General features: G+C 45.0%; 1 protein-coding gene across 5 annotated transcripts in view; it reads right to left on the bottom strand.

The window, feature by feature from the left end:
* MTCL1 (microtubule crosslinking factor 1) overlaps positions 1–26,819 on the bottom strand; it is a 120,900-nt gene extending 94,081 nt beyond the window's left edge. For 3 of the 5 annotated variants that reach the window (XM_059706603.1, XM_059706604.1, XM_059706608.1), the window contains exons 1-3: positions 25,191–26,816; positions 15,977–16,201; positions 14,495–14,653 (exon numbers count right to left, since the gene is read on the bottom strand). In XM_059706603.1, coding sequence (XP_059562586.1) covers positions 14,495–14,653; positions 15,977–16,201; positions 25,191–26,249 — 1,443 coding nt within the window. In that variant the 5' untranslated portion in view covers positions 26,250–26,816. Of the gene's footprint in view, positions 1–14,494; positions 14,654–15,976; positions 16,202–25,190 lie in introns of all 5 variants that reach the window. The other 2 variants (XM_059706607.1, XM_059706606.1) reach the window with 2 other exon arrangements.
* Positions 26,820–27,734: the final 915 nt, after the last annotated feature.

Below are 27,734 nucleotides of genomic sequence, written 5' to 3'. Positions count from 1 at the left end.
ATGAGGAACTGTATTTAAAGGGCCAGAAGGTTGAGAACCACTGATCTAGTGGGTAGAAGCCAGAGATGCTGTTATGCATCCTACAAGGCACAGGACAGTCCCCAACTGCAAACAATTATCAGCCCAAGTGTCCAGAGTGCAGAGGCTGAGAAACCCTGCTCTAAGCAGATTACTCAAAAGTGATTCCTGAAGCAAGTCCAACGTGTGATGTTTCCATGAGCACTATATCACCCTGGGCCCCAATACCTCGGTGACCCAGGAGTAACCTTGTTTGAAGATAAATCCAAACCCAAACAAAAAAATCCTACACAAGAGAACTCTTAGAAACAAACAAGACACGCTTAGTGTTACTTCAAAACTGAAAAGTTAAAAAATGGTTTGGCCAACCCCCTCCATTGGATCCGTTAGCCAGAGGGAAAATCATCTTTAATTCACAGGAAAGAACATTCCTGCAACTCTCCTCTAGGAGGAATGTTTAAAGGTCTTGATCATTAAAGTTGTTTTAGACCAAAGGAGACATGTAATTATTGCAAAAAATTATATCATCTTTAAATTGTAATATTTCCTATGATTTATAAAAAAATAAATGGATGATTTTCCAGAAATGCTTTTGTTTCACTCATTGATAAAGAAAAAATTGTTGCTAATCCCTCTTCGCATCCCACTCCCAGCGTGGTGGTGGGTCAACAGCCCTGGGAGGCATGCCGGTGCCCTGACCTCCCACCACTGGCTCCCCCCAAACTGCCCTCTCTACCTCCCAGTCCTGCTCAGGTTCCAGGCAGAAGAGACAAAGCACGTGTGGTGGGAAAACAACTGACAAAAGTCTACTCCAACTGTTCAGAATTAAACAAACACAAATGTGTATTTGATAAATAAACATTGCTTTGCTTGGCAACCAGCTCACGTCAGCATCCAAAGATGAATAGCATCTATAGTCCAATGCCAACTGTCTGATAAGCGCATCCCACATTTCTACATTCCCTTGTTCCAGGAAAACTGCTGTGGGTCACAAGAAAGAACATCTGAGATGTTGAGAAACCAATGAGAACCCAACCATCCCACACAAACATTCTTTCAGAAAAAGAATTAACCAACCTGCACAAAGGAACGTGCCCTGGGAGAGCTTAGGGCCTCTCTTCTCTCTAAGGCTCCTCCTCCGGTCAAAAATTCAAATGCTGTTTGATCAACTGCTCAAAAGTAAGACATTTCATATGACTGTATTTTGTGTATATATTTATATATCTTGGGGTCTTTTCAATTTTTTTTTACTAAGGAAAAAAATGAAAACTGCTTATTTGGCTCATAATCATATTACTCAATGTATAATGGCTCTCACTTGAGTCAGAGAAATACCAAGAAAGTATACTCAGGAAATAGATAGTACCATATAGTGTTTTCTAAGCATTTCTGCATCTCTGACTCTTGATTCTGTACTTAAGGATGTAATTACCTAAATTATATTATAATTTAATATATAATCCTATATAACACCTTAAAAATTTAACAGATCCCAAGAATCAAATGTAAATTTTGAAAAGGAAAATACTTTATATTTATTCCCATAGCACAAGCTTGATGCAGTTAACTACCTAGTGAAAATCTAAATTATTCAGAAATATGTTTGGTCTACATTTTAATTATGTTTCTTTTAAAGCAATGTGAACACAGTACATGTCACTAAAATTCACAAAAGCTGCATTCTAACACTTAAACAGCAGTAGATAACATATTGAAGTTTTGCCATCCACACCATATAAGATTCCCATCTGCCAAGAAAGGTTGTGTTGAGTGAAGAGGAAAAATGGCTAAATCTTAAATCTCTGGGAGAAGTGAGTGGCCTGCAAACCAAGGGCGGCTCACACAGCAGCGCTGCGTCTGATGTGGCCGTCCCAAAGGGGCCATGCCCTGCCTGAAAGGTCACCTGAGCACCCGCAGTTCCTGTTGGTGAGATCCTACAGAAAACAGGTAAAGAGGAGGAGGCTGTCCAGCCACAGGGGACAACTAGATGTGGCATGACCCCAGTGAGGGACTGTGTGTTCAGGAAGCCATGAATGGAAGCTTTCCTTATCACTGACTAACAGTGTGATTTTATAACCCACGGTCATTGTCAAAATATCTGACCTAGAGTGGAATTACTGGTTTGCAGTTACTGTCCTGAGGTAATCATTTACAGAATCAGAAATTCTTCACCAAGAGATTTAAAAACAATGTTATGGTCTTTCTCATAGAAAAACTAAAGATGATAAAAACCTAACTCATCCATCAAATACTTACTGAATGCTAGATCAGGGGAGGGACGTACAGACACACATATATATCTTATAATGCAGAGATCTGAGTGTTCCAAAATGCCACAGAAGGATCAAATGAAGCTCTCAAAGTGCTAACTGAAGTAGACACTGTACCAAGAAGGCACTTTCAAGACTTATAAACTAAGTATTCAAGGTTGTACTGGCAGAATCAATGGAACAGAACGGAGAACCTAGAAATATGTCCAACTGATTTTTGACAAAGGTGTAAAAATAATTCAATGGAGAAAAGACAGCCTTTCAACCAATGGTCCAGGGCATTAAAAAACGATGAAAGTCTCATGTCTTATAAAAAAAAAAATGAATTCAGAATGGGCTACTGATTTAAATGTAAAATTATAAAACTTTTTTTAAAAATGTAGGATAAAATATTCAGAATCTAGGGCTAGGCAAAGAGCTCCTAGAATTGATACCATAAAAGGAAACATTTATAAATTGAACTTCATCAAAATTAAAAACACTTGCCCTGAGTAAGCCTATTAAAAGGACGAAAGACAAGCTACAGAGTGGGAGAAAATACTTGCAACAGAGAAAGACAAATACTGTATGATCTCACTTATATGTGGAATCTAAAAAAACACACCAAAATAAATGAATAAACAAAACAAAACAGAAACAGATCCTTAGACAGAGAGCACAAGCTGATGGTTGCCAAAAGGGAGGGAGTGGGAGAATGAGAATTTACAAAACAAGGAAAGAAAATTTAGAAATTAAAGAAAAGCTAGATAAATAAACTCTATGCATGGGGGGGGGAGAGGGGAGAAAGAACTCTCAAAACTCAAAAGTAGTGAAGAACAAACAAAAACCAGTAAAACAAACAAGCAATTCAACTAGAAAATGAGCAAGAGACATAAAGAGACATTTCAGCAAAGAAGTTATACAGATGGCAAATACCCCGTGAAAAGATGTTCGGCATCATTAGCCATTAGGGGAATGCAAATTAAAAGCACAATGAGCTTTCACCATTCAGAATGGCTAAAATAAACAACAGTAGCACCAAATGCTGGTGAGGACAGGGAGAAACTGGAGCACCCACGCACGACCGGTGCCAATGTTAAATGGTACAGCCACTCTGGAAAATAGTTGGCACTTTTTTAAGAAAATGAAATATGCAACTACTATTTATGACCCAGGAAATGAGCTTCTAGGCATTTATCCCAGAGAAATGAAGATTTACATTCCCACAGAAAACATGCACATGAACATTCACAGCAACCTTATTTGTAAGAGCCTCAAACTGGAAACATCCCAGATGTCCTGGACCAGTGAATGATTAAACACCCTGTGATACATCCACACCCGTGGAACACTGCTCGGCAGTAAGAAGGCGCAAACTATGGTTATGCATGACCACCTGGGTGAGCCTCTGCAGAGTGATGATGCTGAGTGAAAAAAGCCAGTCCCAAAAGGTTACACACTGTATGATTCCTTTTATATAACATTCTTAAAGTTACCACGTCACAGAAGTGAGAACATAGCAGTGGTTGCAGGAGTGAAGGATATGGGAAGGGACTGGCGGGGAAGTGGGCGTGGCCACAAAAGGTCCAGGTGAGGGATCCTTGTGAGGATGCAACTGTCCTATAGCTTGACTCAATGTCAACATCATAGAGTAATATCAATCAAGACTTTTATGAGATGTTATCATTGAGGGAAACTGGGTGAAGGGTACATGAGACCTCTCTGTATTATTTCCTAAAACTGCATGTGAATCTACAAGTATCTCAAAACAAAAAGGTTAATAAAAAGCATGGTGCTAAGAAGTATACATGGCATGTTTCCAATTTCACATGAAAAATCAGATATATCTCTGGGACATTAGCATGATGGGAACTTTCTCTACAATTTTTCTTTACTTCTCGAGCTTACTACAATAACCATGTAATGATTTAATCCTATGAAAACGCTTGCTCAGAGTTCGGGAAAGAGTGCTGTGGAAGGCCTCAGTGAGGAGGTGGTATTTCAGGGGGAAGCTTACAGAATGGGCAGCATTTCAATTAAGGAGAAGTGGGAATCTAGGTACAATTCTGGTGTGGTAGTGTGATTTATAAGAAATGTGTATTTTTAGTTATTCAGACTAGCAAAATACATTTCAGATCTAATTGATCTTCATCAACAGATCCTGGCTCACAGACCCCAAAACTCTTAGAATTTCCTGAGTGACAAGAACAATGGGAACTTCTTTTATTATACTTGGTGTCTCATCCTCAGTTCCTAAAAAAGTCTCAGAGCCATAAAGGTGAAATGAGTGTCTTGTTATTCACAACAAGCCCTTCCCACCACAACTGGCTTGTATCAATGAAACTGACATTTGCAAAACACCTAAGGATGCGGGCTGGTTGCCAGGGGAACTAATCGCAAACTGAGGGTTAGAACTTTTGGTCCCACACCCTGATTTCCAGGGAGGAGAGAGCGGCTAGAGCTTGAATCAATCACCAATGGCCAATGAGCTCATCAAGCATGCCTGTGAAATAAAACCTCCATTGTGGAGGGCTGCTGGCTAGCACCTTCGGACGTTTTTTAAATACCGTTAGCTGGACCCAGGGCACAGGCAGAGCCACGCCTTGGGGGTGGTCCTAGTCAAGAGGCTAGGACGCCACTCAGTCTGACTTTTCCCGCCAGGTGCTAAGGGGGGGTGGATCCTATTATGTCGCCAGGAACTCAAGGCCCACCCAGAACTGATGTAACTTCCTGTTACCTCAAATATATATTAAATTTACTTCCAGTGCTGCGCATCTGTCTGTCCCTCCATCAGAGGGCAGACGCCACACCCAGACCCAGCTTATTCTATTTTTGTGTCCTGTCTCTTTCATTTATCAAATCCCGAGCACCTTAAAAGAACTGGTCCATGTTATCTCTCTCTGCACTGGTCGCAGGAAGAGAGAACTCCCGACACTCCATAAAACAAACAAACAAAAAAGAGGGGGTTCAGAGAGCTCCCAGTTTGGAGAACAGGGACACTCCCACATGCCACATTGCCAGGCTCCAAGCCCCATGAGAGCAGAAGCTCCTTTGTGTGGGACCTTGCATTATATGGCCCTTCACCTGGCTATGGATTCGTATCCTTTAATATCCTTTGCAGTAAATCAGTAATCTAATGAGTAAATGGGTTTCCCTGAGTTCTGTGAGCCATTCTAGCCAATTAACTGAGCCTAAGAAGAAGACTGTGGAAACTTCTGATTTACAGCTAGTCTATCAGAAGTATAGCTAACAACCTGGACTTACGATTGGCATCCTGAGTTGGAGGGGAACGACGGAACCTACAATCTGTAGCCAGTTTGGTCAGAAGCACCTGCTGGAGTCTGAGAATTGCTTGTTAGTGTGGGAAAGCCCCCCCCCCCCACACACACACAGGAATTGAATCCAGGAACCTTTAACAGGAGGAGGGAGGGATGGCAAGGACCTCAAACTGGATGGGAGAGAACAGGGCATGAGGGCTCCCATTGAACAGGTGTAAGGCAGGCTGGGAGGACCCATGCTCACTCTCTTCAAAGGTAAATCCTGGCCTTCTTCCTATAATTTTCTCAGTAGAGAAGAAAGAAGAAGCTTAATAAGTACTCCTAAAAGTAGAAATTAATTTTATAGAGAAGCATTAATGGTTCAAAAAAAAGATACAGTGCTCTTCCTCACCAATGCCCTTGAGCAAGGAACCGGGAGCTGCTCGTTCCAGCGGCTTCCCCTAAAAGACACTCTGTTCAAGCTGGCTCCACAAGTGCCTGCCTCCAGTTCTGACCGGGTAACTGGCCTTTTCCAAGTCTACAAAGAAAGGAGAGTCTAGGTCTAGAGCTACAGTCTGGAGGAAAGACAGAGATACAGACAGCTGCTGAGAGTCAGGAGACCTGGGGTAGCTCTGCTGTGAATGGGACACCCAGCCCTTGGTTTCTTTGTGTTGGTAACGAAAAGACTGGCTAATTCATCTCAAGGATTCTTCTAACTCTAACACTAGGTAAGTCTAAGGTCTCAGGCCTAGGTCTGGCCTTGCATGCCTTCACACCCCACCAGAAGCAAGCTGTCAAATAAAGTTATTCCTTCCAACATCCTTCCTTTGTCCTTACCACTATTTTCAACATAAAATCCACACAAAGTAAAGGTAAAATCCTTCTTTGACAACAGAACTTAAGGAAACAGCATAACCTGAGAAACGAAAGCATTTCAAACACTTGAACCTCGGCAAGTCCCTACCTCCTTTTCATGCCTCCGCCACAGCTCACCATGAAGAAGCAAAAAGCCTGCCCGCCCTGCGCATTGGAAGAGGCCCGGTGAGGCTCAACTGAGCTGGGCCCCCCGCAGAACACTGGGACTCGCTATAAAGTTGGGTGGCAGGGCCTGCCTAGTAGAAAATCCCACTATGATTCTGTCTTGATTTTGGCAAGAAATGGCTCCAAGGGCACAGGTTCCGAGTGACCAGGACAGACTGTGCTAGGCTGTTGCTCCTCCTTCCAGCAACAGCATGAATCTAGCCATTAAGTGCTACTCATGGTTTCACTCAACACACAACCCCTTTCTTCCCAGACATCAAAACTGTTCCATTTACAGCTTATGTATTCAGAACTACGTATGCCAAATCTTCCTGCAGTTGCTGCTGTTCCTAATCCTCCCCAACCTCTGACCTCTGGATTTCCAGGCTTGGGATTCTGGGATTTGTTCCTTGGTGGACACGGCTCTAGTCCAATCCATTCCCTGCCCTCCTGGTCTGGGCAGAACTCACAAAAGGGCAGTTCCCTCCAGATTCCTGTTCAGACACTGCACACACACACACACACACACACACACACACACACACACACACACACAGAGCCACCAGACTCTTCTCATGTTTCAGTGTTTGGGAAAAAGACTTAACCAGACACCCTGATTCTTCTGCTCCCACTCTCATCCCACTCTACCTCATTATGAACTTAGCAGGCCACATAACTGGGATATCATTCAGGGCACCAGATTTCTCCCCACTTCCTGTTCTCTAGCTAGTCAGCCTGCCCCTCCCCATAAACTCATGGCTAGCAAATGAAACCTGATGCTGCTTATCCCTTCTGAGGTGTCCTAGAGAGCCCACCAAGCTAACACAGCTGCCTTTGCCCCACATGGCCTGCTGGTCCTACCTTCCACTGTTGGCTAGGCCAGGGGTGAGGCCCTGACTGATTCCCTGGCAGCCACTGACAGCTTGGTCAGGGCCGGAGCAGATGCCCGGCAGTAGGACTCTGCTCAAAGATGCTTTACAGTAGCTCAACCTAGCAAATCTTTTTCTTATAAGGGGGACCATAAACTCTGAAAACAAAGATAATATTATTTTAGTAAATGCAGCCTAACAGCAACAAAACCATTTGTTATGTTTGTACACTTATATTTCCAGACTTTATGGCTGCCTGATAGTTTGAAGGTAATGACCTACAGAGAAAAGTGCTTGCCCACTGGTTGAGATAAAAGTAGAAAGACTATCTTAATCTATTCTGGCTGCTATAACAAAAATACCATATAAACTGTGTGGCTTAAAGAACAAACATTTATTTCTTACAGTTCTGTAGGCTGAGAAATCTAAGATCAAGGTGCTGGTGGATTCATGAGGATCCATTTCCTGGTTCACAGACAGCCAACTTCTCATTGTATCCTCACATGGTGGAGGGAACAAGGGAGCTTTCTGAGGTCTCCTTTATAAGGGCATTACTCCCATTCATGAAGGCTCCTCTCTCATAACCTAGCTAGCTTCCAAAAGCCTCATCCCCAAATACCACCTCACTGAGGATTAGGATTTAAACATATGAATGTGGTGGTGGTGGGGTGGGGGTCACAAACATTCAGTCTATAGCAGACACCTAGAGAGAAGACAGTGAGTAGCAGCCATAACATAGAGAAGCCATGAGGGAAAAAAAGGGCCCTAAGGAAAATGGGAGCTGGTGAGCAGCGGGGTGGAAAAAACTGAGCAGAGAAGGAGGAACACAAGTGCTGAGTCATGAACTGGAAGACAACTGGGGTTACTCATGGCACCCCAGGGCTGCCACGGAGAGCTGCCGAGCCCTGAGGGGTCACATCCTGTTCTGGCAACACAGTACATTGAGTTATCATGAGCCCTCCCACAATAAACAGCTGGAAATGCTAGGGAAAGTATAACAAGCAACAATTCATACACAGCTGAACTCACACAAAAAAAGGAAAATTCCCCAGTGTTAGAAATGCATAAGATACTGAAAACCAGAGCAATCAGCACAAGGGTATGTGCTAAGCATTGTGGAGTAGGAGGGGATGATGAAAGTTACCAGACACAGAAATAGGCCCGTGTAGCCAGAAGTGTGGCAAGAAGCTTCATGAATGCATTCAGGTAGCCCACTGAAGAGATACACCCCAACTGATAGCAAACTAAACACCACCAGGTGTGGGGAGTGGGGAGAGTTAACTTCTTTTCAGGACACTGGGTGGTGGCAAACAAAATCTCCGCTGAAGTATTAAAATACCCTATGCTTATGCCCCATGCAAGTTTGATTTCCCATTGACACAACCGATTTGGTACACAGCTTCACAAGTCAAAAATTAAGACTTAAATTTGGACCAATGATAGTACCAAGGCCTTTGGAAAAGACCAATGCAAAATCTCACTAGAAGGACATTTCAACAAACTTCATGGAATTCTAAGAACAGCTCATAATAAAATGCACGTTAAGTGAGTGAGAGTCAGCGGATATGATGAACAGAAGGATTAGTAACACCAAGAACTGAAAATAACAGAACAAACTGGAAGAGACTATGACTTTAAAATGGTGAAAGATCTAAAAGAAAGAATAGATGAGGAACAAATAAATATTATGAAAAAGAACATGCAAAGTTTTTTGTTTTTTTAATCCTCACCAGAGGTTATGCTTATGGAGAGGGAGGGAGAGAGACTGAAAGAGAGAAACATCGATTGGCTGCCCTCCACATGGGTCCTGACCATGGATCAAATCCGCAACCAGGCACATACCCTGACCGAGACTCAACCCACAACCCCTTGGCGCACACAAAGACACTCAACCAACTGAGTCACTCCGGCTGGGCAGAACAAGCAAATTTTTTAAAATTCCAGAAATGAAAGGTAAACTCATTGAAATGAAAACTTATTGGATGAATAAAACAGCAACTTTTTTGTAAAAAATGAAAATTAGTAACTTGGACAAGAAATGAAGAAATTGTCCAGAATATAGCACAGAGAGATAAAACGATTTTTATAGAGGTTAAGCAAGATGGAGGATGGACTAAGAATGGCCAACATAAGAAGATCCCACATATGACTAATAGGCATTCTAGAAGACAAGCAGAAAGTAGGGTAGAAATGATACCATTATAATTAGCTAGTTATTAATAAGCATGGTCATCTGGGCAGCTTCACCAGGAAGCTGCAAGCTTCAGACTCCCCAGGGAACCACCGGTCCACTCCCTGCAGATCACTGGGGAAAAGGATCAAGCAAAAGGGAACTTGAGCTCATGTGCAGTGAAGCTGGGGTGACGTAAGGAAGGTGCTTGCCTGTCAGTCTAACCTGGGAACAAGGATCACTGGCTAGAGGGGCAGAGCCACTGGAAGTGTGTGAAATCCTCAAGGATTCATTGGTTAAGCTCCTAGTTACAACCCCTCTCCTTCTCTTGTTCCTCTTGTTTTGCTCCTGCTTCCTTGCATTTGTTTACTCCATGACCGGCCCTGGCCTGCCTCTGTGACCCCAGAAGCTGCGCAATGGACTTGCCCTGGGAACACAAGCCACGCTGGCCAGATGCTGGACTGGACTGTGCTTTAATATGGAGCAAAGACTCTGGGCTGTGGCTTTGATCTCAGCCCATGGTGGGATGAAGGGAGATAAGACCTTGGAGGGAGACTCCCTTAATGTTACCTAATCAATAAAGTTTTCCATGATACCTCAATCCTCCCATGGAGGCCTCAGGAAATTCTTGTTCCCGCAGCACCCCAAGAAGCCCACTTCCACCAGGTGGGGACATAGAGGATACCCCACTGATAACAGATAGAACAGAGAAAGTAAAAAGTTTTAATTTATGTTACAATAAACCATTATAGCCTTGGTTGGTGTGGCTCCATTGATTGGAGTATGTCCCATGCACCGAAAAGCAGCAGCTCAATTCCTGGTCAGGGCACATACCCAGGTTGCAGGTTTGATTCCCTGGTTGGGGCACATGCGTGAGGCAACCGATAGATGTTTCTCTCTCACATGGATGTTTCTCTCTTTCTCTTTCTCTTTCTCTCTCTCTCTCAAATCAATTTTAAAAAATTAACCATTATAAAGTGTAAAATTCAGTGGCATTAATACACTCACGATGTTGTGCAACCATCACTTCTATCTAGTTCAAACATTTTCATTATTCAAAAGGAAACCCCACACCCATTAAGCAAACAGTCCCCTTTCTTCCCTCCCCTCAGGCCCTGGAAACAACTAACCTTTTTTCTGACTCTATGGATTTACCTAGTCTGGATATTTCCTATAAATGAAATCATACATGTCTGACTCCTTTTACTTAGCCTATTTTTGAGGTTCATCCATATTACAGCATGTATCAGTGAGAAAGAAAATTTCTAAGACTGCAAAAGCCAGGAGCAGTTGAACCTTAAGCACCTGGCAGGCAATTGAGGTTGGGAAGCAAGAGAAGTAAGAGCAGTAACAATCACTTAAGCCCGAGTGCCTAAAAGGACAGTGGCACCACGAACCAACCCAACGGGGCAAGATAGAGAAGGGGCAGATGGAGGCGAGGGTGCCAAGTCTGTTTCTGACTCGCTGAGTTTGAAGTGCTAGGAGAAATCCGTCTTGGACAAGTGCACAGGCAGCTGAAAATAGTCTGCAGCTTGAGAGAGAACACACAGAGGCTACAGAGCCGAAGAGGCACAAACATGCGCTGTTTCACTGTCCGAGGCCAAGAGGGACATACACTTCTGTCACAGAGAGACACACACACTGTCCTTGCCTTTTCCAAAAGGTGATGCGTCCATTTACAAAACTTCAGAGGTGAACAGTAATGAGTAAGGCTCAGGAGAGAGAAATGTTATCCTCAGCCTAGAGCAAAACTCAGGGCGTATTTTGTTCTGGCTTTCATTAAAAGAGCCCATTCATGGAGACCACTGCGGCATTTGCCAATAAATACCTCCTCCACCGCTTCTGAACCTTATCATGGGCTCCATCATTCTCTGCTTCCAGCATAGAATACCAGCGTCTAACCCTCCCTCAGACTCCTATCAGTTTTATGATTTATTTAGAACCGTGGTTTTCAAACCTTTTCATCTTATGGTACACATAAACTAATTACTGAAATTCTGTGGCACACCAAAATATATATTTTTTGCCAATCTGACCAAAAAATAGGTGTATTTTTGATTAATTTACAACAAAAATAATAATAATAGTAAATACCTACCCTTTTAGCTCCAAAGTGACTTTTAAAAAAAAATCAGTTGCCTATACTTTTAATAAGGATTTCTGGTACCAATAATTAACCAATCAGATTCAACCTTATTATGTGACATGACCAATAAGATGCAACTCTTGACCTATATACAGGTTGTGCCCCCAAAATGTATACACACTGTAACAGCTGATAGCTCAATTTTAAAAATGAAATGTATTTTAATAAACACTGTCTTTATAATAATTCAAAGTGTGTGTTTACACTTTTTTGAGACACCCTATATTAATGGTTCAAGACAGGATATTCACACTAGATAGCTATTGTGTTGGCTGTTGTCATTCTTTTATTTGACAATCTAAGAGAAATGAGGTCAGTGCCCTGAACTAAATATTGCATGTTTTAGAAATTCTTGCAGCGCACCTGTTGAAAGTCACTGGTTTAGAAGTCTGGTATAAATACACAGCCCCCTCAGCCTGACTATAACTCTGGAGGTGAAATAATTATTGTGTCCCCATTGAGCAACCCCTCTCCAAATAGCTTTCACCCACAAAGGAGAGGGAGCTGACCCCTCCACCCTACCCCCTCCTCATATCCAGCCTGAGCTTACATCACAGCTCGGAGGATCCTTGCCTCACACTTTCCTGGTTCTGAATGGCAAGAGTAATCATTTCTTTCCCCAAAGAGCTTTTATCCATGACCAGAAGCCAAATATCGAACAAGCCATTAAATATGTGCAAAAGAATTTTTGCTTGTCTGAAATATATACATATATATTTATTTACTTATGTGTATATAATTTACATATTGACACACAAATATACACACATCAAATTTATAAAATAAACTTCTAAGTTGTTTTCTATACCCACATGGTCAGGATCAAACCAGAAGGTTTGAGGGAAAAACCCATTATGGCATACCTTCTAGTAAACTTAGACCAAAGGAAAGAGAGGAAAGTAAACTACTAGGAACAGTAAGTCAAAGATAAGAGATTCACAATCAGAGGAAATTCCTCCGGTCCTGGGTTAAGTGTGTGTGTAAGGTAAGAAGCAGGGGTTACCCAGAATGAAAGAACATTGTCAGCATCTACCTCTTCCTCTGGGAAGCTCACTGAGTCCCGCAGGCAAGCTGTAGTCACTACAGCTCCACATTCTCACCCTCCTTCACCTGCTCACCCAGCGAGTCTCCATGATGCCTATATGTCAGGCACTGTTCTAGGCACAGAGACCCCAGGGTAAGCCAAAAAACAAGCCCCCCAAGCCTACTGAGCTTGAGTTCTAGAGGGGCATTAGTGAAAGGGAGACAAAGAAATAAAACACACAGCATTTTCAGATAAGTGGTGACAATCCTATATAATAAAAGGCTAATATGCAAATTGTCCCCTCGGGAGTTTGACCGACTGGGAGTCTGACCGCTCGCTATGATGTGCGCTGACCATCAGGGGGCAGCACAGAACGAAGGAAAGCCCTGGCCAGCAGCCGGGGGAAGGAATCCCCGATTAGCCCTGATCACCAGCCAGGCCTAGGGACTCTACCTGTGCACGAATTTCATGCACCAGGCCTCTAGTATACATATAATTTACCCAAATCCATGATATATCAGATGGGAAGGCAGACGGGGATAGCCAAGGTGGAGACAGGAACAACTTAATGTGTAAGTGTTGAGGGGAGGCTGGATGAGGTGAGATGTCAGCAGAGACCTGCAGATGAGGAATTGAGCCACAAGTGGCTGGATCTCTGGAAAGAGACAGTATCTGGGGAGGGCAAACTCGAGGCTGGCATGGCTGTGAGTAAAGGGAGTGGGGGAGGAATCAGAGGTCACAGCACTGGCTCCTTTGCTGTAATTTGTGTTATCTGTGTGCCATGTTGAACTGTAAACACTTTGAGAGCAGGGCCCATGCTGCCATACTCTCATCTGCATGCCCAATGCCTAGTACAGGGCCTGAATTAAGTTGGGTAGATGGACAGGGAATGGCTGGTGAATCAGGAAGTTTAGCCAAGGGAAAACTAAACTGCTAAGTAAGGCTGTTAGCAGGTAATATGCTGGCTTTAACAATCACCTTTTTTTAAAAACCATTATCTTAAAGCCTTCACCAAGTTTTTAATTTCATCAATATGCAGACTAATTTCCAAGAAAATACTCAGCTTATAATAGCAGTCAACAACAGAACAGGATTTACATTACTTTATGCAAATGAGTATATATTTATATTCATACACTCCTATATTTATATAAATTCATATATATTCATTTTCTAGACCACTTTACTAGGACATAGTCACTCCACAACATTTTTTAAAAAATCTACATTTAAATCATATTGGCTGAATAACAGATATTGGTTGCATATTCAGATTACCTGTTTACACAGGCAACCATAACGTATTTTCCAGCTTGTTGGAAGAGAAGACTTTTGAGAAAAAAGCTACCACTTAATGTTGTATTCCAGTAATAGTGCTCAACATTTCAACACATAAAAACAATTAATGGCCAGCTTATCTGAATGGAAAGTATTAAAAATAGCTTCAGACCAGGATTCAACAGGCTTTTCTGTAAAGGACCAGAGAGCAAACACCAGGTTTGTGCATCAACATAAAGTCTTTGTCACATAGTCTTCCTTGCTTATTAGTTTATTTTGTATGGTGGTGGCTGTTTTCCAATGCTATAAAAAAATGTGAAAACCATTCTTACTTCCCAGGCCATGCATACAGACCACAGTGTGCCCACCACTACTTTAAACCACAATGATAATGGGACACTGGGAGTCCCAACTTCCTCATAATTAAACCCAAAGGAGAACTCCCCGTACGTTTCCGGATTACCTCTTTCAGTCTCTCCAGCTCATTTTGGAGGGCCTGTTTGGATATTTCCACTTCAATCATCTGCTGTCGGAGGGCTTCATTTTCATCTTCAGCTTTCGCACGCTTCTCCTCCACAGTTTCAAGTTCATGGTGCAATCGGACAGACACGTCTTTGGCTACCTGCAGAGAGAGTCACCCGGGTATGAAGCTTTCTGTGCGCCAAGGCTGCAGTCAAACAACTTTTGAGGCAGAATCATTAAGTGATATGGTATTACACCGAAGAGCGAAGACCTTAGCAATATTAACAAGCCGATTTTTACAGGAGGGTATTAGTTTAAACTGTGATGTCCACATTATGAGGAAGAATACAACTTTTATCTGGATTAAAGTGCCACTCTGGATAGCCCTCTTTCCTTATAGGATATTACCAAGAATGTTAATTGTGCTCAAGTGAAGATGCTTTAAATGATAAATTAGAAATAATACAACACACAACCAATTTTTCTGTTCCCTAAGGTAATATTAAACCTATTTGGTAAAAAAGATAATAATTCTGTAGTAGATGTTTAATGTAGTCAAGTTTTAAGTTATCTCCTGTGGTAAAATATTTGAATGTTAAAAGCAGTTAAACACTTTTACTTTCTAAAAGGAAATGAGAAAGAGATTTTGCAAAAGAAATATATATCACCCTTATACGACACTAAATGACATTTTGTAAGTGTTTTATAAATTTTATAGAAGTACAAAGATCTTTTTTGTTATCATAATGAAAGGCTAAATGAGGTTTCATAAGTACTCCCATAATAAGGAAGACATTATGCATAGTTCATCTCTTGATGAATGATTTGATAATTGGGCATGAGAGAAGCCGTGGTTTAAAGTCTGGGATTTCTTCACCTCATTCCCATTTCTGTCACTGGTTCTCAAAGACACTTTCAACAATTAGTTATGATCTTATTTCTCCTCAGTTAAATCATCACTACACTATTCAAGACTCACTTGGGTTATGGTAATTTCAGGTTTTCTACATCCTAGAAACTTACCTAACAATAAAAATGTTAAGTGATTATGGTCAACTCTTAAGAATGGTCTTTGACTATAACTGAATTGATAATCAAGAGATTTTTTTAAAACATTTCAGATCTTTAGAAGGAGTTTCTGTATCATTTCTATACAATTGCCACACCAATTACCAGGCATTAATTCTTTTTTATTATAGATCTATTCCTATGATTTCTTTTCTTTCTTTTTTATTATGTTTGAAGATCCCATTTCATATGACAGATTTAAATCTTGGACCACCAAAGCCATATAACTACACACTTATGAATCTTCGTTCATAAAGTGAACAAAAATGTTTACGCTGAAGTCTGTTGAGAGAAACATGACCAGAACATTAAGACCACCTGTAAGTGGGGTCCGAGGGCTGCATTTTCAGATCTGCGACCCCCTCCACCCCAGCTCCTCCCGGGAGCTCACGTCCCATCAGTCCCGCTCACTCACCTTTAAGTCCTGTTCCAGACTTCGGATGAGCTCGCCATCCACCTGACCGGTCTCGGCCACCTTCAGGCTTTTCTGCTCGGCTTTCCTGAGGCGGTACTGCAGGATCCGGCAGTTTTTATTAGCACGGTCCAGTTCTCGCCGGAGCTCCTGCAGCTGGTAAACATCTTCCTCTAAATAGCTGTCCCTCATCTCTTCCATTTCAGCCCGGAGTTCATCCAACTCATCCTACACAAGCCAGACAGAGTAGGTTTATAAGCCGAGTGCCTCAGAAAAAGGATCATGCCTCCCCCCAGCTCCCTCCCCCATGATACTAAACTTTAACTACCCGCACACTTACCCACGGGGCCTATGTGATATGGCACAGGGACCTCTGGACATTCTTACATGAGTGAATATCACCAGATGTCTGTTCAAATATTATGGATCCAGAAACTAAAACCCAGCTGAATTGTTCATTGTGGCCTCTTAATATTTATTCCATTCCCAATATTCCCTTACGTAATCACAATAATAAATGAAATAACTCTGCAGATAATTAAACTTTAGATTCAAACCAAACATTGACTCCCATCACTAAGGCACAATCCAGGTTTCAAAGATGAGTCAGACAGACCCTGCCTTCAAAGCACATAAACTCCAGCGGAATCATAACTGTGACCTGCCCTGGAATTGTAACATACCTGCCACGGTCCCTAAAATTCTGTTCCACAAAACGAATCTCAGCCAAAACCGGTTTGGCTCAGTGGATGGAGCGTCGGCCTGCGGACTGGGAGGTCCCGGGTTCGATTCCGGTCAGGGGCATGTACCTGGGTTGCGGGCACATTCCCGGTGGGGGATGTGCAAGAGGCAGCTGATCGATGCTTCTCTCTCATCGATGTTTCTAACTCTCTCTATCTCTCTCCCTTCCTCTCTGTGAAAAATCAATAAAATATATTTAAAAAAAAAAAAAAACCAAAAAAACGAATCTCAGCACTAACTAGGGTTCTCTCAATACAAATCTCAGCACTAACTAGGGGTCTGGAAATTCTAAAGATAAAACCTTTACATTGTTTCAAATACACACTGGGTTTGTTTTCCCCCATTCACCTACCCTTTATGTATCACCTTCATTTCACTTTGCTTCAATATGGAGATCCTCTGAATACAGGAAAAACCCAGACAGCGTCCCTGCCTCCCCTCCATCCCTCCAATCCCACAGCCAATCCGGTGCTGTCAGCTCAACATCAAGAATACCTTAGACGCTCTCTTCCCAGGCCACACCCTCCACCCCTCTCAAGGGGCTACTGCACAGTTTAAATTCATCACTTGGGACCCCCTGCTTCCCCTCACCCTCTCCTTCTCCACAGCCCAGTCTCAACCCAGACAGCTATCCTTTCAATATGGAACTCGGACCTCCTCCCACACTCAAACCCTCCAGGGGCTTCCCATCACACCCAGAAATTCTTCAAAGGCCTCCCCAGGGCCTCTGAGCTCCCGGCTTCTCTTGTCCCAAAAGGTAGAGAACTGCTCCAGGCCTTTCACCTGTCATGCCCTCTCCTTAAAGCGGTCCTCCCAGCACTTGGTGAGGCTCCGGTCTCATTATTTGGAGGACACCCAATGCATTCTCTGACCACCTTCCCTCCCCAACCCACTGTCTCTCGTCCCTGGTTTGCTCTATATTCTTCCACCTCTTTGATCATCTGTCGCCCACACTAAAAGGTAAGTCCCATGAGGGCAGACACTGTGAGTGTCTTGTTCTTCTTTGCATTCGGGGCCCCCAGAGGAGTGTGAGCCATACAGCAGGTCCTCAATAAATGTGTGTGGAATGACTACACAGCACCGGTCAACACGTAGAAAGACCAAATCATAACGATGACCAATATCAGACATAACTGCAGCTTTGTTTGTTCCAGTCCTGTAGCCTAATTATAAAAATAATTTTCTCAATCCCCAGAGCTGCAATATGTGAGACATAAATTCTACTGAAGTATTACTAAAGATTTTAACAAGGAACTATTTAGAAGGAGGGAGATTAAGGAAAGCGTGCTAAGATTTTTCTTGATTTGTTTGATAACTGATAGTTAAAATACCTCCAGAATAAGATACACGCAGTCATTCCCATTTGTTTTGTTCAATTAATATCAAGACTCAAAAAAAAGAAGAAAAAAACTTTACAAAACTTCACCCTAAGTTGTCAGCTCAGGTCCTGCCATTCAGTTTGCTCCTGGATTCTCCCCACTCTTGCTAATCCTGCATTTGTTCTTAAAACTGGGGATTTACTTACAATAATATAAAAGGAAAAAAAAGCCCTAACCAGTTTGGCTCAGTGGATAGAGCGTCAGCCTGCAGACTCAAGGGTCCCAGGTTCGATTCCGGTCAAGGGCATGTACCTTGGTTGCGGGCACATCTCCAGTGGGGAGTGTGCAGGAGGCAGCTGATCAATGTTTCTCTCTCATCGATGTTTCTAACTCTCTATCACTCTCCCTTCCTCTCTGTAAAAATTCAATAAAATATATTTAATAATAATAAAAAAAAAAGCACAAGAGTTTCCCAATCTCAAAGCTTCAGGTAGATAAGAAATTGAACAGAAAAAAGCCTCCTGAAGGGTATTTTATCTTGCATAAAATTAAATACAAAAGTGTAACAAATAAATACATTGGGAATCTTTATGGAAAAACAGGTTGGCATAAACAGGGTGAAGACAGTTCTTCAGCCATCCTCAACTGTATGCAGTGGTCTATGGGGAAGTCCAGAGGTGCCACTGCTTTCCCTCAACCCCAGCGGGTAGATTCTCCCCACCCTGTCCACACTACCCGAATCAAGAGAATGGCCTACATTGAACATACATGAACAGAATGGACTGGCTGAGCTCTTCAGAGGACTGGAGAGCTCAGATATTTCATGAAGGTCCTTGCCAACCTTCAGCAAAGAGGTTGTGACTGATGCCTGCTCCCCCCACTGAGGCTTGGAGGATGTAGTGCAGGTGCTGTGCCATGACTCAGCCCATGCTGGAGGAGACCGACCACAGACGGAAAGCTGTAAGTGGGCCCTGTGGATGTCATCCTTTTGATAAAGAGAGTATCTTCAAAATCAAGGTCAAGTTTCACCCAGGTTCCATCCATGAATATGATGAGTCAGACTATGAAAGAGTCTAGTCTTTACCCTTGTGTCTGAGGACACTTGAAAAGGTATTTGTGTCACTGGGTAGAACTAATAAAAAATAGTTCAATACAAAAAATAATCACCATATGTACACACACACACACACACACACACACGCACACACAAATATACAGTGTCTGTGGCCATGCTGTTCACAGAAGGAATTGTTTATGACTGCTTTTCCATCTGGAAAGCTTGTCCCTAAAAGCCAAAGTCACTAATGCTTTTAATTACTTGGTATTCAAACCAAAGTTTTTAAAATGTGATATAGTCATAAGAAGATATGATACAACTTCCAGGCATAAAAATGTTCTTGAATTTTCAGACTTTGTAATGGGAGAGCCCTTGTTGGCCTAATGTTAAATGCTGATGTGTTATATACCAGTAGACACGTAAACAACCAATGCAGGCTAAAAAACTACTTAAGGGCTAGAAGAACCCACACCTCCAAGCCATGGAGTAGGCCAGATATAAACAGCTGATATTTTTGACATAAATAATTACCAACATTAATTGCACCGAAGCTAAATTAGGAAGAGACCATAATTTCATGTATTTGAATCATGACTTTTACAACTCATATTTTACCTAAATTTGTAGAAGACATTCTTTATTAAGCACTTTACCTTCATTAGTAACCCTATAATAACCCTTCCAGGAACATATTAATCTCACTGTATAGACAAGAAAAGCAAACCCACACTGGTTGACATGTCTGAAGCCCCAGCTAATAAATGGAAGTTAGACTGCAAACCCAGACTGTCTGATTCCAAGCACACAACCTTTCCAACAAATACTATACATTATTTGCAAAAACCAGACCGAATGAAATAATAATAGGCTTCAAATTGTACTTTTAAAAGCCCACTGTCAGTGTAAAATAACAAAAGCAGACTAACATTTAGAGCTTGACAATTGTCAGTGTGCAAGTATATCCATTATCACAACTGGTCCTCAGAAAAACATTGTAATGTGCAACGAAGATATTAAGACATCCCCCTTTTTAAAATGAGGAAGTTGCTATTCTAAAAGTTTAAATGGCTTCCCAATACTAGTCTGTTTCAGAGATGGGATGAAGCTAGTGTTTAAACTCTTTTCTTGGAGCCTTGAAAAAAAGCAATTTTCAGGTTCAGTGAAAAGAAGTTACCCAAAAAAGCAAATTATAAACCCTGTTAGCTGGCAGCAGACATTTGGAAAGCAAAAACTGTGATTATTCAGATTAGGGTCATGGTGGATAGTGATTTTCAAACTAACTACATTAATTTTCTGACAGCATGCTCTAATTTGTGTTAAAGAACCATAAGATGTGTGTCATTTAAATGTTGAAGAAAGCCAAATCAAGCAGAACATATAATGTTCCAGGCAGGTGTACTTTAGACATAGTAAGTAAAAGTGAAAAATTACTGTTTTCTTTATACACAGAAGTTAATAAGAAAAATATTGCTCTTAATCAACAGTTTTGTATTAAATTAGCATCAGATCTATCAGATACTTAAATGTTAGATCATTATCTCATTGAAAAGCTCATCTAGTTTTTTAATTAATTTTTCAAATTTTGTATCTAAAATGAAATCATGAAGTGGTGTGAATCTCTTCAACTATCCCCCTTTGCCTACAGATAACAAATTGAGCCTATTTTATATACATATAAATTAGAGAAATAACCAGATACCATTGGAGCACTAAAGTAAAATTAATGTAGTTAGTTTGAAAATCACTATCCACCAAGATTAAAATGAAATGCTTCAATGAAAACCTCTATGAGAACAGTTTTAGCCATAAATATAAAGTAAAACCCAAATCCATGGTTTCTTAGTATAACTGATGCAAATTCTTGATCATACAGATAATTTTATCCAAGTCACAATCTCCTTTAAACAACCCCAAATCAATAACTACTATTGATTTAATAACCACTCCTTAAATAGGCCCAATTTGGACAGTAGGAGGAGTCATCTGGCTACTGCTGCAATAATTCCATCTTCGGGGAGTTGTAGACAGAAACTATTGTCTGTTGTAATACACAAATAACCCGCCTCATTTCCCTCTGGACAATGGAAATGTTCTCTGCAGAGTCCCAGCTGTAGCTAAGAAGGCTCAGGGGCTGCTACCATTGTTCACCAAGTGGTAGTTCACCCAGCAGCTGATGGGCTGTTGGCCCTGGTCTACATTATCTTGCCACCCAAGATTATGACAGCAGCTCTTTCACAGAGTGAATAAAGAATGGATGTGGAAAGTGGGATGTCAGGAAAGAATAGAAATGCTGTCCACTTCACCCTGCCAAAGGAAAGGGAGGAGGAGCAGGGTCCAGAAGAGGGACGGAGGAGCTGAAGCACTTCAGAACTGCTGGGCCCTGCCTCACAGTGTCCCTGCCTCTGGGCCACACTGAGCACTTAGAACCCAGGCAGCCAAATTTAACAAAAACCATATCAGAGCTTGAAACTCAGGAGACAACCTCAAGTGAGAAACAGAATGGTAAGATTGGATCAGTGCACCGTAAAAAAAAACAAAAAGACCTTCCCAGTGATCTCCCTTGGGAAATTTTTCCTCTCAAAGAATTCAATGTTATTTGTCCTTGTAGCTAGCTAGCACTGGCTTCTTTGTTTTAACCAAAAATAATTCTTATGAAATGACAGAGCAAAAAGAGGCAGCCCTTCCCCACACCAATCCTTGCTCATCCCACAGGACATTGCATTTGGGAGCACACTCTTCGGGAGCAAGAGTGAGGGTGTTATGAGTGCATCACCCGTAATGTGAAAGGCATGTTCAAAATAGGCCAATAAACTCAGAGTGATTAAATCCTCCTGAATAGCTTGTGGAAACAGAGAACATAATTAATACGTTCACAAAGAGCAGTAAGGTTGCCTGATTACCTCACAGCACTCAAGCAGAAACACAGTGGTGGCAGACAGGTGGGCAGGGGAAACACACCAGCAACATTTTGTAGAAGTCCTCACTATGAAACATGCTTGGGTTTGGTTTGAGAAAGAAGCAGAGGCCTTTGGGTACCTGAACTCAACTGTTTACCTTAATTTCTGAACACTTCCAAATACATCCAAGTTCACCAGAGCTAAAGGGACAACAGAATGCTTTTCTGACTGTGTTCATGAAAAATGGATTGAGTGATTTTTTGCATTTTTTCTTTGAGTCACCTTGCTGCCCTTTGATAAAGGTAGTAAAGGAATAGAAAGCAGGGTCAAGGACAGCCCCGTACAGCACAACATAAGGCATGCACTTCTCTGTTGGCATTTGCTTTTTTTATACAGCAGTCTGGCTAAAAAACAAGAGAATGCCACTTGAATTTCCTGATCAATAAGACATTCTCCTATGACTTCACAGGCCTTGTTTTTCTGCTTTGTTACCCCATCGTCATTCTACCTCAGAAAGCGCGACAGTCTTGTACAGTAATGGTGACAAAACTGACTCAGAAAAGAATGTAATACTTAATATTGTCACATTCCTCCAGAATATAGTGAAGTACAATTTCTGGGCTGGGTCTCTTCTTGTTAGATAACATTTGAAGAGAGAGATGCTCTATCCAATCGCCAGAGTTCTGGGCAGCAGTCCCTGGGAAAGCAGTAGGTCAAGGATGCACTGTTACCTACCATCTTCAAGAGTGCCGCTGAGCAACAAGAACAACAAAAAGAGAAGTTCCAACTTATAATGTGCATGCTCTAAATACCACGTGCAAAGGCACGCCTACTGCCTCTGCTCCATGAGGTCATGGATGCTCCCCTCCCAGATTTGCATTAAGTGGGCGGGTTCACTGACCTTTGGAAAAGTCTATCAGAATTGCTGTGTGTCTTCCCCAAATTGAACTATTGTAATTTAATCTCGGGAATGACCAAACATGTAACTCACACATATATTTGTGAGTGTTCTTCTGGTCTCCTCTCCTCCTTCAAACCACCTCTGCCCACTTCTCTCTCCTGCTGTGAGAGAAAGGCTGGGAGATGGACTCAGGCATAGTGAACAGTTGGCCATGACATTTGCTCCACAGGAAATGGCAACTGAACATTTCCCACAAATTAACCATTGCCAGTGGGACTTATATGACCACTTATACACAGGCTAAGGAAGAGATGTTCATTACGGCCCTTTCACCTAAAAAGAAAATAGGGCCCCTAGGAAAAGCTAAACCCTGGGAGCACTTGGAGCGAATACAACAACTCCAAAGCAAGCAGCGAACTCTGAGCAAAGCAGCCTTGCTGGAAGGAGGATGCAGCCTGGTGCAGGGAACAGAGCAAAAGGCTCTGGTGGTGGCACCACTTACCAGCTGTATGACCTTGGGGAAGTCATTTAAGTTGTCTGGGTCTCAGCATCCTTGCCTGTGAAATTGGAATTATAATATACCAACAACCATACCCTATGTTGGTGTAAAGATTCACTAAAATATCAAATATACTCGACGAGACTCCAGGGTCAGACATATATTCCATTCACTGAGACACCAACAATGTGACAAAATAAAACAAATAGCCAGTTACTAGGAATGAACCCTGAAATGATGTCAGACTGCCTACCTTAAAATCAAAGATATAATGAGTAATATCTTTAAAATTTTTTCTTGTTTAGCAGTCATAATTGGCATAAACATCATTTAACCAGAAACACAGAGGGTCAGGGATTATGCCCAGAGTTGGGGCTCAAAACTGAACAAGATTATCTTTCTCCCCCTCAGGGAGATTGCATTTGTTGACGATTTACCAAAGTGCTGCTTTCAGAGTCACGCAATATAGTGGCCCTTTCTCTTCAACACCTCTGAATTTCACCCTGTTGTCTGTTACATAAGAGTAGGTGACAAAAGCAAATGTACTATTTGAAACATCTCACTCCAAGCCCTAATCTACTCTTTTCCCAGGTCTCTCCTCCGCCTCATTGTTACTTCTTTGCACATGATAAAATAACTACTGGGTTCAATTGGTCAAGAGCAGCTCCTGATAAAAGGCTTCGCTTTAGAACACTGGGCAGTTAACTGATTCCAGTTTGCACTGCACCCTTCACCACCATTCCTCATAAAAGCCCACACCTTTGGTCCCACTGACCAGAAACTGGGCCTCAATCAGGTAGGTTCAGCATTTGCTGAGAAAACGGTGCCAATCATATAGCCCACTGATAAAGGAGGACCACCCAAGTGGATTGAGAGGAGATATATACCATCTTTTGACAGAAGCATGGATTTGTTTGCATCACTGGAGCTCTTTACTAACCTGAGGATTACAATAAATTAAAACCATTGCCCTCAATATAATCACCTTTATATTCTCTCAAGGCACCTCACACCTCAATTATCTTCACCCCCACCCACCACCCAACATTGTCTAAGCCCGCTGTTCTGCATGCAGCACCAGCCAGCTCTCCTCCTCCGAGAAAACATGGATTCAGGTTCAGTGCCCAAAGGCTAACAAGACCAAGAGGCCATGGCTCGCAGGCCTTGCCGGAAAATACCGGCAGAGGTTGCAATTCCCTCGAAAGTGCTGGCCTGTGGAGGGAATCAAGTGGACATTCCTGACACGGAAAACACGGCTCACGGACGCTTACCGAGGCCTGGGAAGCAAAACACTGTTGTCCCTCAAATCAGGCCCCACTTAAAGGACCCCTCTGCCCCTGCTGTCTGAACCCGGAGGGAGACACCTGGCGCCTGATTTTCTGTAATAACAAGAGCCTGGCCCGCCGCAGCCTCCCGAGGCAGACACAGCCGCAGGTGCGGGGACCAGAGGTCCTAGATGGGGGAGAACCCGCTCTCACAGGTGATGGGGGTTCGATGTGCATGCAGAATGCGATGAAAACCACTTCTCCCACGGCACACTGACAGGGGAACGGGCATCCGGAGAGGGAAGCAAGGCTTCTAGAAACAAGAAAAGCTACGTGCGTTGAGAACCTGCCTGGACCCACAGGTCTTGTTGCTCCTTCCAGAAGTTGTGGCTTAAGTTCCAAACACCCAGCGTGTTCGGGGACAGGGAAGTGAAAGGCAGAAGGGGAAAGCGCTCATCAGGACCCGGGAGGCTGGGCTCGCGGCCAGCAGACCCTTGAGGGTCCGCTTCGGAACCCCTGCACAGCGCCCGCTGCTCACCTTGAGATAGTCGTTCTCCGAGCGCAGCTCCTCCATCTCCCGCAGCAGCTCCTCCTCCTCCACCGCCGGGGCCAGTGGGGGCTGCTCGCCCGGGCCGGGCTCCTTGGGGGTCCCGGGCACTCCTCGCTCTGGCGGCGCGCGCCCCCCGGCATCCTCTGCCCCGCTGGGGCCGGGGGACCCCGCGGGGACCCTGCCCGGGCTGCTCCGACCCCCGAGGAAAGCGCTGGCGGCGGGGGGCGCGGCGAGGAATGCGGGGGGCTCGGGGCTGAGTAGCGGCGCCCCCCGAGCTGCGGGACTCGTCGCGGAGACTACTCGCAGAGATTCCCGGTCGCTAGAACCCGTGCCAGACTCAGCGTCGCTGCTGGCGGCGGGGAGCAGGCGCTGCTCGTCGGACAGCGGTTCGGAGGGGCAGTCCGATAGGTCCGAGCTGCTGTCCGTGTGGCTGATGCGCGAGCCGGAGGCGGGGAGGCCGACCGCGGAGGTCACGGCGAGGATCACCGCGGGCACCGGGGGGTTGGGGGGCTGGGGCCCGGCGGCGCGGGCGGGGAGCGCCCCGGAGCCGCGTTTGGTTTTGCGGCTCTTGGCAGCAGCGCACAGCGGCTCGGCCCCGGGCGACGGCGGCGGTTTCCCCGCCCGGGGCAGCGGATCCGCGGGCGCCGCGCGCGCCGCCCTTCTGGGGCCCGGAGTGGCCTTAGCCCCGCCCGCAGCCCTGGCCCCTGGCGGCGGCTTCTCCTTCACGCCGGGGGCACCCCCGCTGCGCCGGGAGAGGCGGCCGGGCGCGGCCGGGGTCCCGGGCGAGGGCGGCGCCTTGCCTGCCAGGCTGGGAGAGCGCGGGGCGGCGGGGGCCGGGGATCGGCCAGAGGAGCGGGCGGCCGGGGCCGGGCCAGGCGCCGCGGGCCGGCCGTGCAGGTCCTGGAGGAAGGGTCTGGCGGGCGAGGGAGCGCGGTGCAGCCGCCTCCGCTCAGCCAGCGGGTGGAGGTGGTGGTGGCGGTGGTGCTGGCCGGGCGGCTGCGGCTTCCCGTCCGGAGCGCCTCCCGCGGGGCCATTCAGCGTCTCCATGGCCGGGGCCCGGACCGCGAGCAGCAGCTCGGGCGGCAGATGCTCCAGGTGGCGGCAGCGGCGTGCAGCCTCCCTGCGCGCTGGCTCATCACTGTCCCCCGCCCCGCCCGGTCTGCGCCCCGCGCTCCCGCGCCGCCGCCCCCCGCACCCCTGGCCCGAGGATCCCGCGGAACTCGCCACCGCCTCGCTCTCTCCTTGCTGAGGTCACTGCCGCCAGAGCTCTCGGGGTACAGTAGCGCGGTGGCTTCCCGCCGTTCGCATCCCCGGGACGCTGCGCTCCAGGCTCGCGGGTGAGCTGCTGCGTCCTCGCACACTTCACTCCTCCCGCGGCGGCGCTGGGGGCGCGCTTCCCGCTCCCGCGTCCTGCTCCAGCTCCCGGCGGGCCGGCTCCCCTCCGCGCCCGCCCGCTCCGGCCCGCGCCTGCTCCCGGCAGCGAGGAACTGCACGCGCGCTCCCCGGCCTCCCGGCGCCCGGCGCCCAGCCGCCCCGTGCGCATGTCCCGCCCGCAGCCAGCCGGCGCGCCGGGTGGGGGCAGGAGGGCGGGGCCTCGCTCCGCACCGCTCGCGCGGGGGCTGCGTTTCCCCCAGCCCTGTCCGCCCTGGGACCCTACTTGCTTTTGAGTTCCCTGAGACAGTACCTGGTGCTGGGAAGGGAAGGCAATAGGAGAGGTGAAGTGGGGGGTGCCGGCACCGGCCACTTGGGGGAGACTGGGAGTCCGGGAGGCGTGGGTGCCCCCCACCCCCCCAGTGGAGTGTGCCCTCGGGAGCCTCTTTCCCTTGGTTGACCAACGTCTGCCAGAGTCCCCTCCATCCAACCCCTGCCTCCCAGGACCCCTTATTTAGCTCCCTGCATCAGTGTCCTCTCCACGTGGTGCCTGCACACTCCATTAAGGATTGCTCGTACCCGATGCAACATAGGCACAGTGCTTCAGAGTTGGCACCCTCGGTGGCCTCCGGAGCTCAGAGAAGGAGGGGTTGCTGTAGAAATAAGAGAAGCAGCTCGCCAAGCTTGGGGTCAGAAAGGGGAGTCAAGTTTATAGTTCCGGCTGCGAGCCAGATATTGTTTTATTGCAGCCTCATAACAAGCCCGAATTGGAACTACTGGAGGCTGAGGTGAAGTGCGGTCCGTGCCTTTAGCCAGTCCTTGGCTGCATAGGGATTCACACCCAAGTCCATAGACTTCTCAGTCCTACATGTGTCTGTGGGATTAAAGGAGCAAGTATGAGATAACACTGTGTAAAGTGTAAAGTGCTTTTCAAATACCATTAACACGGTTTTAATCCCAGGTGTTGGATGTTGGGCAATACTCAAAGGAATAAGGCTCGGCTTTGCTGGGAGGCAGAGGGGCAGGCAACCATTATGAGCTGCTAGGCTAGGGTGTTGGCTTACCTGGCCTGGGGAGAATGGAGCTTTCCTAGAAGTATGGGTTGACCTTGCAGGTGAGTGCCTAGGACTTGCCAGAATGGGACTGCAGGTGAGATGACAG

The sequence above is a fragment of the Myotis daubentonii genome, chromosome 8 (assembly GCF_963259705.1).
Source record: "Myotis daubentonii chromosome 8, mMyoDau2.1, whole genome shotgun sequence".
In the NCBI taxonomy this organism is placed as follows: domain Eukaryota; kingdom Metazoa; phylum Chordata; class Mammalia; order Chiroptera; family Vespertilionidae; genus Myotis; species Myotis daubentonii.
This window is presented reverse-complemented; position numbering and strand designations above follow the sequence as displayed.